Source organism: Aquarana catesbeiana, linkage group LG09 (genome assembly GCF_042186555.1).
Source record: "Aquarana catesbeiana isolate 2022-GZ linkage group LG09, ASM4218655v1, whole genome shotgun sequence".
In the NCBI taxonomy this organism is placed as follows: domain Eukaryota; kingdom Metazoa; phylum Chordata; class Amphibia; order Anura; family Ranidae; genus Aquarana; species Aquarana catesbeiana.
Window position 1 is genome coordinate 99,829,882 of NC_133332.1, and position 13,977 is coordinate 99,843,858.

General features: G+C 41.2%; 1 protein-coding gene across 2 annotated transcripts in view; it reads right to left on the reverse strand.

The window, feature by feature from the left end:
- Positions 1-3,307: 3,307 nt before the first annotated feature.
- TMLHE (trimethyllysine hydroxylase, epsilon) overlaps positions 3,308-13,977 on the reverse strand; it is a 71,870-nt gene continuing 61,200 nt past the window's right edge. For both annotated transcript variants that reach the window (XM_073599077.1, XM_073599076.1), the window contains one exon: positions 3,308-6,547. In XM_073599077.1, the coding sequence (XP_073455178.1) occupies positions 6,416-6,547 (132 nt within the window). In that variant the 3' untranslated portion in view covers positions 3,308-6,415. The remainder of the gene's footprint in view (positions 6,548-13,977) is intronic.

Here is a 13,977-nt window from a genome sequence, read left to right on the forward strand (position 1 = left end):
GCGACATTATGGCGAACACATCGTACACTTTTGACACTATTTTGGGACCATTGTCATTTATACAGCGTTCAGTGCTATAAAAATGCACGGATTACTGTGTAAATGACACTGACAGGGAAGGGGTTAAACACTAGGGGGCGATCAAGGGGTTAAGTGTGTCCTAGGGAGGGATTCTAACTGGGGGGGGGGTGAGCTTCAACTCACAAGACAGCGATGACTGATCCCGATGACAGTGATCGGTTCGCAAGTAGTTAAGAACTATCTTCAGTGTAAAGAAGCCAAGGAGTCCTGAAAGTGGTGGTTTGGCTCCCACAGAGCCCTGATCTCAACATTATCGAGTCTGTCTGGAATTACACGAAGAGACAGAAGGATATGTGGCAGCCTACATTCACAGAATATCTGTGGTTAGTTCTCCAAGATGTTAGGAACAACCTACCTTCCACGTTCCTTCAAAAACTGTGTGTTAACATAGAATTGAAGAGTTGATGCTGTTTTGAAGGCAAAGGGTGGGCATACTAAGTATTCATATTTAAATATATATTTATTATATCATTTGGATTTCTCTTCTGTTCATTTACTTTCCATTTTGTCAATTCATAAAAATAAACTATTACCACTTCTATTTCTGAAAGTATTCTTAATTTACCACATTTTTTTTTTTTTACACCTGCCTAAAACTTTTGAGGAGTACTGTACATGTGTGTATAGATGTTCAGGCAGTAGTCTGTGAACACAATGATTTAGCCAGTCATCAACAGTATTTGGAAAATCATTTTTTATAATAGAAATATACCGTATTTATCGGCGTATAACATGCACCGGCGTATAACACGCACCCCAATTTAGGAGGGAATTTTAAGGAAAAAAAAACTTTTAGGAGGGAAGTTGAAGGGAAAAAAACTTACATTTAAATGCCCATCATTGCAGCCTTCTCAGTGCAGCCTTCCCCAGTGCGGCCTTGTCAGTGCAGCCTTGTCAGTGCAGCCATGTCAGTGCAGCCATGTCAGTGCAGCCTTCCCCAGTGCAGCCTTGTTATTGCAGCCTTCCCCAATGCAGCCTTGCCCCAGTGCAGCCTTCGATCCCCTGTCCCTGCTTCCCGGGCTTCAAAATCCCCGACCGCGATTTGAAAATGGCGCCGCCGGCGCCGAAATACACAGAGCCGGTCCTCGGCTCTTTCCGGCGGCTCTCGCTCACTTTCGGCTCCACTCGTAGTCCCGAGCGGAGCTATCCGAGTAGGTTCGGATAGCTCCGCTCGGGACTACGAGTGGAGCCGAAAGTAAACGAGAGCCGCCGGAAAGAGCCGAGGACCGGCTCTGTGTATTTCGGCGCCATTTTCAAATCGCGGTCGGCGATTTTGAAATTTTGACAGCTCGGGATCGCAGGGTATCGGCGTATAACACGCACCTGCGACTTTCCCCTGATTTTAAGGGGAAAAAAGTGCGTGTTATACGCCGATAAATACGGTATATAAAATCCAGGCATGCAGGTAAGATTTGGTGTAAAAATCTCAGATAGATTTTGTTCTAAATTTGATCAGTCAGATCAACAAAGGTTACCAACTGCAGTATGAGAAGCTACCTAAGCCATCCATACAAATATTTCCAGTCAGATAGATGTTTACACTGTAGTGTAAAGGTTAGTAGTAAAGGTTATTGATCTAACAAATTAAGGGCCTGTGTTGACGGGATTTTGTTTTGCATACCCTTTCCGAGTTTAGCAAGGGAACAAGCAATGATTTTGGTATGGGGTTCCATTCTTTGTACCCTGTTTCCCCGAAAATAAGACCTAGCGTGATTGTCGGTGATGGCTGCAATATAAGCCCTACCCCTCAAATAAGCCCTAGTTAAAGTTCCTGTAGGTGTTATTTTCAGGGTAGGGCTTATTTGGGGGGTAGGGCTTATATTGCAGCCATCACTGACAGTCACGCTAGGTCTTGTTTTCGGGGAAACAGGGTAGTTACACTTTTGGACCAAACGTTAAAAGAGTATATTTGTCTTAGAAACTGAAAAAATTACACTTCAATCTTTAAAGTACACTTGTCTCCTCAATTAACTTGAATAGTAACCCCCCAATCCCCCTACATAGTAGGAATGTTCTATTTGACTTTTACCATTCATGGCTAGCTTCAACAAGATCCAATGATAATTGTGACCATTTGAAAGTCATTATTTGCACATGGTTAGACTTTCCCCTGCCTATCTCAAATAGTCACTCAAGCTTTGAAAGCTGCACCATAGGAGGCACATGGGAGTCAATACACTAGCCTATACAGAGAAAGAATGGGCATTTCATGGGACTGCAGCAATGGACTAGAAAACTGTTCTGAAAAGCATCTACTATGTAAAGGGAAGAGGGAACTGTATGTAGCTTTCATTCAGGTGACAAATTTGCTGTAAAAGAAAGCTTGACTGTTGTCCTTGAAGACTAATGCCCTGTACACACAGTCGGATTTTCCGATGGAAAATGTGTGATAGGACCTTGTTGTCGGAAATTCTGACCATGTGTAGGCTCCATCACACATTTTCCCTCGGATTTTCCGACACACAAAGTTTGAGAGCTTGCTATAAAATTTTCCGACAACAAAATCCGTTGATGGAAATTCTGATCATGTGTACACAAATCCGCATGCTCATAATAAATTAAGAGATGAAAGCTATTGGCTACTGCCCCGTTTATAGTCCCGACGTACGTGTTTTACATCACTGCGTTCAGAACGATCAGATTTTCCGACAACTTTGTGTGACCGTGCGTATGCAAGATAAGTTTGAGCCAACATCCGTCGGAAAAAATCCATGGATTTTGTTGTCGGAATGTCTGATCAATATCCGACCGTGTGTACGGGGCCTAAGTCTTTTAACGGTCCCTCATGTTGTCGGTCAAAGGAGCATACATATTTATTTAAATGGTCCTGAGGTTTAGAAACATGAAGACAAGATTGGAGAAGAAATATCAGACAATGAAAATCATAACTATAGCTTCCTTCTAAAAAAAAAAGGTGCTGTAGCACCTACTGTAATTAGAAGTTCATTTGCACTTACAATTTTCTTAGTCCATCTGCAATGTCTCACAAATACCTGTTGAGCCTGCCAATGAAATCCACCCAATGCAACTTCCTGTGGGGCAACGATGTTGCAGTGCTCCAGGATTCAGGGCAAAGTTGCCATTCTTATGTAGGCTGCGCCTACTGCACTGCAGTGTGATGAAAAAAATGTTGCTTACAGCACTTTTCTGGAAATTTTCCAACTGAGAGCTGCAGTGTCTGGGAGGGGGGGGTGTGAGAGACACCAATAAAGGAGGATTTAGCATGGAAGGTAAATCAAGTTTCTGATTTATTTTATAAGGCTTGTGCAGCACATAGTAACTGAAACTGGTACTTGTTTAGACTGTCATATAGGAACCTTTGGTCATACTTTATTAGATTATGACAAAAAAGACAATTCTAAAATGTATGGCTGCATACAGGTAAAAGGCACATGAACAGCTGGTGATAAACCCTTGTATGCTGGTGAGAAAAAAACAAGCCACACAATATCGCTGATCCATGACAAGGCTAACAGGAATGTTAATATAATAGTACCCTTACAATTGGAAAAAACAGAAAACCGAAGCATATAGAGAGAGACCAGGCAAAAGGCTAGCCTTCCAAAACGGTTCTGATCCTCATTCATTCATAAACAATGGTTGTGAGCCAGAGTATTTGACAGTAAAACACTTTAAAAACATTTACATTTTTATATCAAATCACAATTTAATCTAGTCATGTTTTCATTAAAAAGTAATAATTATATATTTTTTGAAAAATCTAAAATACACACTGGAATACGTCCCAATATAGGGTTCCTGAAACTAACTGCGTAGCAAAAATTGAAAAGGGTGGGTCAGGGCTCATGCTTTGAATTGTGTGGCTCAACACTGTGGCTATGAGTACAGGAGCATGCACAGAGATAACCTAAACAGTGTTCTGCTGCTCCTTCATTGCTGAATCACAGACCAGGATAGGTTTTTGATTAAGCTAAACTGCTTAAAGCGCATGTATAAAGAAAAACATACAGCACATCTCTGTAATATTACACATTTGCCAAAATTATCACGAGCAGCATTGTCAGCCCTGCACACAGGTGTGGCTAGCTTCCAAAACGTTTTCCGATTGGTCCCCACAATGGATGGGCTGACATCTCTTTCTGACACTCCAGCTGGAGAGAAATACACACCCTGGAAGGTATACTCATACCAGAGGAATCATCCCAGCCTCTTAGGGCAGCCTGATGCTGGCTTCTCCATGATGGTTCCTTGGCTCATCCCGCTCCATCCTCACAGCTTTTTTTCACGATCCCGGATAGAGACTCCAGTCCCCGACTTACACTCGGACCGTCCTTCCTTGCGATCTGTCATTCCTCTGTCGTTGCTACACTATGCCTGCGTGGCACTATCTTTCCCTGCCCTCTAGCTCTGCATAGTTCTCCTGCTGGACACAGATCACATCCCCCTCTCCTGATCACACAACAAAATCAGGAAGGTGTTCTGTAGTTCATGCTAACTGAGCAATGTTGACGACACTGCTTAAGATTTCAGCACAGGTAGTTAGGAACTTACTGAATTTCTGGTGGGATCAGAAAGCATTTTAATTTAGTTGCAGAATCTGTAAAGAGCCAAAATGTAGGGACATGTGTATGTATTGCAGAGATGTACTGTATATATTTTTTTTTGCCCAGTCAGATTTTTTAACTGCAGTATAGGCTGCAGATTCAGGGTCTGGTTGTATGGTCTGGAAGGGGGTACCTGGATTGCAAGACTGGCTAAACAAAATCTTATGTATTCTGTTGACAGCCGAGTGTTGTAGCAGTTGTCCAGACAGATTCTGAGCACCCATTGACATCTAGCCCATGAACTGCTACAAGTACGCCTTGCTTAAATACACCTGTCAAATGCCAACTGACCAGGTAGGCTACAACAACAATGCCAATGGGTAACATGGCGATTTGTGGAAGGCACAGTAGCAATGTGAAAGTAGGGTCCTGTTCCCCCTTATCTACACCCTTTAAGAGCTTTAATTTATTATATTAATTATTAGTTTAATTCAAAAGGACTTTTGAAATAAGAAAATAAAAGTAATGTAATAAGGCGTACCATGTTCTCTAAAATGTTTAAATATACACAGCATTTTCTTTTCTGGAGTTTAGCTGTCTTTGAAATATTGTGATAATGACATTTTGGTGGCTTACTTAAAAAGCTGAAAATGGGAGCCAAAGTGAAGTTTTTTTTTTTTTTTTTTTTTTTACAGTGACTAATCAGATTTCTTTTTTATATTTTGCAGGATACCGTTCAAGTCACTTTAACAACACCTCCACTTTAAAAAAAAAAAAAGAAAAAATGACCCCCTAAAATTAAAACAGAGTCCATAATTGCCCAGTGGCAACAGTCATTTGACAATGGATACTTAAAACAAAGATAAACAGAATACTAAAGGGAACTTTTTGCAAGCAAATCCCCTCCAAGAATGACACAGTGGTCATAGTCCACAATTTAGCTTTTCATCTGCGCTACTACTGTCTTCAGTTTAATCATAGACTCCATATAACTATATTATTATTATAGAGGATACACTAGACAGCAGAAGATATGGCTTTTTTTGGCCAGCACCATCTGATGCCATGATTCCCAAACTGTGATAAGTACCGTTAGCACTACTCATCCTTACTGGTGGTGGGATGATGTAGGGCTCAACATGTCTGGGTTGAACTGCCTTCTAGTAGTGAAACAGAGGTGTGAGGCGCACTAGAGAAATACACTTCAGAGAGGTCAATAGTGCATTTACATTGGAAACCCCCCCCCTTCAAAAAGTATACTATTCTACATGCATAACACTGTTGACATGTTCACATTGACCTGAGAAAAGTGTTTGGTCCGCTATGTTCACATTGCCAAGATAACGTGAACACTACATTGCTGAGCTACATTTAATGCTTTCCTGTAGACTCGATATGCATATTTCCCTAGAAGGTCATATTCTTGCTCCTGGACTACCATTTACTTGTTTATTCTGCTTTGCTGTATGTACCATCTAAACTTTTACTTGCCTCTGATTTTTATTACAACAACCTTTTTAAATAACATGAGTCTAATTAACAAATTCTTCTAATTCTACACTATAAACTAATAACAATACACAAAATTAAAACAGTGAGCTTGTCAATTAATTCAATTATGCTTATGTAGGTGAAGTACCAAAGAATGGTTAGCATTCTGCTAAAATTGATTGAAGATTCTGCTAAAGAGAAGTCACATTCCACAAGCTTGGTGGTCCACTGGTTGGAGGCAAAAAAAAAAATGTATCTACTGATAAGAGTATGGTGGTTTGGTTATATGGCTTAGTCTTTGCATTAGTCTTGAAGTTCCTGCTTGCTCTTTAGGGCTCTCATGCTTTCAGGCCTAGTAAGCGGGCAATATTTAGCACATCATCCCTAGTGAGATAACAGCCACAAAGTTGCCTGTAGCCTGTGAAAGACTCCCGTCCATGTAAGACCCTCCAGTTATCAACAAAAAGCACCTGAAAAAGAATATTTATTAGAATAATTAGTTACAACATGACATGAACTGGACATAGCCAAGAATACTGGCTGCACAATGATAGTGCTCCTGAACCAATTTAATCAGCCACCATGCACCTAAAATTAAAATATCAGTTTTGGAGGACCCCAATTCTGTAAATCAATTAGCACATAAGCAGAGACCCTATAGAATAAAATTGTTGTTGTTACAATTTGTTATGTCACACTGTATTTGCACAGTGACTTTTTAAACACAATTCTTTTGGAAAAAGTACACTTTAATGAATTTACGTGCAGAAATCCAGTTTCTTTGTAAAATATAAAAGATGATGTTATGCCAAGTAAATAGACACCTAACATGTCACGCTTTAAAATTGCGCACACTCGTGGAATGGCGCCAAACTACGGTACTTAAAAATCTCAATAGGCAGCGCTTTAAAAACTTTTACAGGTTACCAGCTTAGAGTTACAGAGGAGGTTTAGTGCTAGAATTATTGCTCTCGCTATAATGTTTGCAGCAATACCGCACATGTGTGGGGCAAACAGTGTTTACATATGCGGGGGCGATCTACGTATGCGTTCGCTTCTGCATGCGAGCACGAGGGGATGGGGGCACTTTAAACTTTTTTCTCTGTGGTAACCAGGCGGTGCCACCAAATCGGATCTCCGGCTTCCCGATCGAACGGGATAACCCGGAGATGCGCCAATGGGCAGCGGGACGGGACGCCACCTCCCACTGCCTCTAAAAGCAATCCAGCGGCTATCTGGATGATGCCCTGTAGTTAAAAGCGAATGGCACCTCTTTGATCAGATTAAATGGTAAATGTTATACTGCTCTTCATATCTGGCTGAATTCATATCTTCAATGTCAGGAGCCATTTATTTTATTTATTACAGGTTCTTATATAGCACCGTCATTCTACGCAGCGCTTTACATTAAATAATGACTTCTATGCAGATTTTTGTAAGCATAATCACAGAACAAAAAAAAACAAATGGCAGGCCTTTCCCGCTGCCTTTAGCTAAACCTCATGCGACACTGGGTAATTTTGTGACTCAAACATATCCAAAAGATATGATGATACACATTTGTGATAGAAATCAATACCAAATAATCAGCTGTTTGGAACATGGCTTAAAATGTATGCGAACCCCAAATCTATTTTTCATTATGTCTGGCATCATGCTTCATTGTATACAGTTTTCTTCAGCAAAGTTTTTTGCAAAGTTGCTTACTGGGAGATACAGCCAGTAATACCACTTCTTGTTGCAGGCTGACAATGCTACGCCACTGTTTCACAATTAGCAGCAGTGTTGTCAGTCTGCTCTGTGTGCCCCTCCAGTTGCCCATGTGACAAACATGATATGGAGTCCAATGGACAACTGAAGAAGCGCGCACAACAGGCCAACACCGCTGCTGCCATATACAAGGCAGAGCCTTATGCCACGTACACACAAGCGGACTTTCCGACAGAGTAGACTCCGACGGTCTTTCTGACAGAGTTCCGACGGAGTTCTGCTGAAACGGACTTGCCTACACACGATCACACCAAAGTCCGATCGTTTAGAACGCGATGACGTACGACGGGACTAGAAAAAGGAAGTTCAATAGCCAGTAGCTAATAGCTGCCCTTGCATCGTTTTTGGTCCATCGGACTAGCATACAGATGAACGGTTTTCTCGATAGGGGTTGAGTCCGTCGGAAAGATTTGAAACGTTCTATTTCTAGGTCCGTCAGAATTTTCTAAAGAAAAGGTCCAATGAAGCCCACACGCGATCGGAATGTCCAACAGAATGATTCCGTCTGACCTTTTCTGCCGGAAATTCCGGTCGTGTGTACACGGTATTAGTGTTTTCAGCCTGTAACAGAAAGTACCATTACTGGCAGGATATCATGGAAAGAACTTTGCAACAGACTGGCAAAAAAGAAAAAACACAACTTGCTTATGAAAACTGCTTACAGTGGACATGAGGCCAAACATAAAAGACATACTGTAGGTTTTGAGTTTACACATACTAAGTGAATCTGTACTTTCCCTACACAAGTTAAAGCGACGTGTGGCCCTGTTATTACATTCTTATGCCCCGTACGCACGGTCGGATTTTCCGATGGAAAATGTCCGATCGGAGCGTGTTGTCGGAAATTCCGACCGTGTGTGGGCTCCATCGGACATTTTCCATCGGATTTTCCGACACACAAAGTTGGAGAGCAGGAGATAAAATTTTCCGACAACAAAATCCGTTGTCGGAAATTCCGATCGTGTGTACACAAATCCGACGGACAAAGTGCCACGCATGCTCAGAATAAATAAAGAGATGAACGCTATTGGCCACTGCCCCGTTTATAGTCCCGACGTACGTGTTTTACGTCACCGCGTTTAGAACGATCGGATTTTCCGACAACTTTGTGTGACCGTGTGTATGCAAGACAAGTTTGAGCCAACATCCGTCGGAAAAAATCCATGGATTTTGTTGTCGGAATGTCCGAACAAAGTCCGACCGTGTGTACGGGGCATTACAGTGGGTTTGCAGAGCGAACATGTGCTCTTGGCGGCACATGACAGCAGCCAGAGAAGCAAGGAGAGGGGAGTGTTTGGAGTGGCGTGTTTTATTGCTTTATGAACAACTGCCCAGGTTGGGTACATAAAAAAATACAGCGCTTGCAATTATAAATTTAGATTATCAATACAAACAGTCCAATACATAATAATCTAAAAATATTAAAAGTGCTCTGTGCTCCAAACAGTCCAAAAAAAAGTGCTGACGTGCTTCAAAAAACATGCTGTGCTGTGTATCACACTCCCCTCTTGTAGCCCCACTCACCAGAAGAAATGGTCCCGCAGCTTTTCAGTCTGGGGGCCAGGCAGGCATGAAAATGGTGTGGGGCATATTAGATCTCATAAGCCTGCTGTTTAGTTATCCACAACTGCTCTTGACACAATGCTCAAATGGAAAGAAAGGGCACCAATAGTGAAGTACTGTAAGTGTATTTTAATAAGTGCAAATAAAAGGATCCACTTACAGAATTGCAGTAAAAGCCGAGCATATAATAAAGCAAGGCTCTTCCGGGTTTGCCGCGGCTCGGCTTGCGTTCCTTGGAGGGCGGAAGTGCCTTTAAAGGTCTCGGAAACCGGAAATACGTCAACACGTTTCTCCCCTCCAACAGGGCGTCATCAAGGACATTCCAGGTTACTTTTCTTTATCAATTTCTTTGCACTGGAGTGCTGGCAATTTATACTTTTTTAAAACCTCTAAAACGTTTGGGAGCAACAACAACCTAGAGGTCCTGGCCATGGCTGGGGAAGCTTTGTAAGGTCTGCAAGCACTGGCAGTGCAAATTTGGCAAGTCTTCCCCAGCAAAGTAGGGCAAAGAAATGTATTAAAAAAAGGGACATTGACATGTTGTTACACACCTACCTTTACCTGGTTTATCTAGTTAGGCATGGTGTGGTGACTGGGTAGGCAGATATATGACTTTATGTCTTGATATCAGTCTCCTGTACTTCTTTGTACGACAGATTGGAAGGAAGGAGCACTATTAAAAGCCAATGACAGCCTTGCTTTACTGCATATGAAAGAACAGTAGAGAGAACAGAGCAATAACCTCATCAGTGTACTGATGCTCCTTCACTATCCAATCAGCAGGCTTGGTGTATGTTCATGACCTGAAAATTAAATACATGAGTATTGCAATTACAATATATAAATGTGTAACTATTTAAACAAACACAGACATATATTTATAAACTCCATGAATCAAAAGGTGAAATAAACCGTTCACTATAATGTATTAGGCTTGGTTCACACTGCTGCGACTTGGGATCCGACTTGTGAGACCCCAAGTTGCATGACATGTCAAATTCAATGTTTCCCTATGAGAGCTGTCTTAACTGATACTACAAAAGTCACTCCGACTTTAGAAAAGGTTTCTGCACTACTTTGGTCCAACTTTGGTACGATTTCAGCACCTGTACATGCTCCAAAATATCATCCAAGTTGGATCAAGTCGGAAGGATCTCGCAGGCAAAGTCGTACAACTTTGCTGCCACAGCTTAGTGTGAGCCGATCCCAAATGATGCAAAATCAAAAGTCTGTGCAATATGTGAAAAGGCAACCCTCTAGTCTGCTTCAGCCAACATTTACAGTATTATCAGCATGACTCCATTAGGCTCACAAATAACCACTTCAGTAATTATCCAGCAGGGATATTTACTGAAGCTGTATGACACCATCAGGTGACCCTGATGGCATCATACATGACAAAACATGTTAGGTGGAGCTTAGTGATCCTGCAGTGAACTGGTAGGATGTGAGCTGGAAGGACTACAGCACTGCATAGTGATTTGGTTCTGTACTTGTCCCAGACAGCGCTGCCTTCTGTCAGTAATTCATGAAAGTTGTTTGTCCTTGTTTTAAAGGCCAAGTTCACCTTTAAAATTTTTTTTTAAATAAATGCACATAGTGCATTTTATTTTTTCTGAAGCATGCAGAGCAATGCACCCGTGATCAACAGATTGCGGGTGCAATATCAGGCTCTTGCAGAATATCAGTATAGCTGTCTCCCATATAAGCAGACAGTTACTAGAGAACAGGAAGATCAATGAACTATGGGAGTGCTGATCAGTGGCAGATGGTAGTTGTAGTTCATTCATTCTCAGATTGCTTAAACGTGAGTACACTTTTATTCATTTTTGATAAAATTGTTTTTAAGCGGTGAAAGGTTCATTTTTTCTGCTTTTTTTGATCATTATCATTAGGAGTCTCTACCTGGATGGTCTACCCTGCTGGATAATTACTGAAGGTGTTGCTTATGAGCCTAATAGTCATACTGGTAAACATGTTGGCTGAAGCAGACTGGAGAGTTGCCATTTCTGGGGCCATTACTAAGCACCTTGCTGAATCCTGGTATAATAAAGATGTGCCTTTTGTCCTTGACCCCTTGCAATGAGGGTTAAATTTTAAGGTAAGCATGTATCCTCAAGAGGACAATGGTAGCTATTCACCTGGAGTACATCATTAGACATGATTTTGCACCATTTAGATATTCTAGTGCGCTGTTTATTTCACCTTTTGATTAATTGAGTTTACAAATATATTTTTGTGTTTGTTTTAATACTTACACATTTATGTATTGTGATTGCAATATTTACACTTTTGATTCATTTTCTGGTGTTTGTATGTATTGAATTGAGAATTCACTAAGTGGTTTGAGCACAGCACTGATTGATACACATACTTAGGTGATTTTGGTCACACTGTGCATGCAGCTTATTCATCTTTGGCCTGTTGCACAAAATGATTTATTTACGTGTTTATGACCTTATAAATCTGGTTGCACATCCTTTGGTAGGTAAAACTCATACCATAAATAATTTAATAGTATTATGAGTCATTTACCTCCAACTTTAAAAATAACATTTATTTACGGGAAATTACCTGTAACTGGCCTACATAAACTACTGTAACATCTTCCTGCTTTGTACAAAGCACCTGTGTAATGGGAGTCTTGTGGTATCCTGTGATGCAGAGCAATGCACCCGTGATCAACAGATTGCGGGTGCAATATCAGGCTCTTGCAGAATATCAGTATAGCTGTCTCCCATATAAGCAGACAGTTACTAGAGAACAGGAAGATCAATGAACTATGGGAGTGCTGATCAGTGGCAGATGGTAGTTGTAGTTCATTCATTCTCAGATTGCTTAAACGTGAGTACACTTTTATTCATTTTTGATAAAATGGGAGTCTTGTGGTATCCTGTGATGCAATGTATTTATACTTTTATCAGATTTAAAGTGGAACTTTAACCCCAAAAAATAGGCAAACAGGCAGGATTTGAATGCAGAAGAGACATACTATGTCTCTCCTGGATTAAAGTTCCTTACTGGCCTATACGCCATGCATAGCTCAGTGTACAATTTTGACAACCATGAGGTGAATGAACTCCCGCTCATGAACGTGAGTGATGTCATCTCGGCCAGGCCAACAAAAAAATGGCTTTAGATCTGTACCCGAAGATGAAGCTCCAGGACACCATAGCACTGGACAGGAGAAAGTGAGTATAGTTCTACTTTACGATTCTTAGCTATGCTTGTGGGGACTAGAAGGCTAAGGACCAAATAACTGCTTCCAATTATTTGCTGCATTTGATATCAGTTTGATTTAGTTTAGCCAGTTCCGGACCGCCCACCGCACATATACTGCGACAGGGTGGCCCAGCTGTGCGAAACAACATACCTGTACGTTGTCCACACGACCTGGTCTGCAGAGACACAGCGGGAGTTAATCTGCTGACCTCCCACGATTGCTCCGGGGAATCTCAGAATGGCGGTCTGCTGATGTAAACAAAGCAGACGGTCCTTCTGTCAGGCAGGAACAGCGAGATCTGTGCTTCCTGCTAATCAGGAACACAGATCTCTCTGTTCCTGCAGTGAGTCCACCCCCCACACAGTTAGTAAGCACACTGAGGGAACACCCTTAACCCCTTGATCGCCCCTGATGTTAACCCTTTCCCTGCCATTTATATAGACAGTGTCAGTCAGCATTTTTTTTTAGCACTGATCACTGTATTGGTGTCACTGGTCCCCAAAAAGTGTCACTTAGTGTCTAATTTCTCCGCTGCAAAGTCACAGTCCCACTAAAAATCGCTAATCACTGCCATTACTAGTAAAATAAATAAATAAATAAATAAATAAGACCTTAAATCTATCCAATAGTTTGTAGACGCTATAACTTTTGCGCAAACCAATCAATAAATGTTAAATACATATTGGCCTAAATTGATGAAGAAATTTGATTTTTTAATTTTTTTTTTATTAGGTATGTTTTATAGCAGAAAGTAAAAAATATATATTTTTTTTGTTTATAGCGCAAAAAATAAAAAACACAGCAGTGATCAAATACCACCAAAAGAAAGCTCAATTTGTGGGAGAAAAAGGACATCAATTTTATTTGGGTACAGTTTCGCACTCACAGGCAATTTTCAGTTAAAGTAAAGCAGTGCCGTATCAAAAAAATGGCCTGTCATTAAGGGGGTTCCGGGGCTGAAGTGGTTAAGACACATCTGAGATCACTTACAGTTCATTAACAGGTTGACCTGCAGCAGACATTCTGATCTCTTTATAAGCTGCATCATCCTGCTTCGTGCTGCCTTTGTATGGAGAAAGTAGTAAGTACTGATGAACAAAGGCCCATTAACACAGGTCCCAAAGCAAACAAATGATCAAAACTAATACAAGTGCTAACAGCAGCAGCTAGCGGCTGTCTGCACTCATTTGTTTTCAGAAACAAGTCTAAAAAATGCTCACTTCATAGCTGCCCAGAGCTTCCTGCCAATTCTTCACTTCCTGGTAATGGACATTAGTCATAGACATTAACCCACATACAATATCTGTACCAGAGCTTCCAAGTCCTCACTGACCTCTGTAGCTG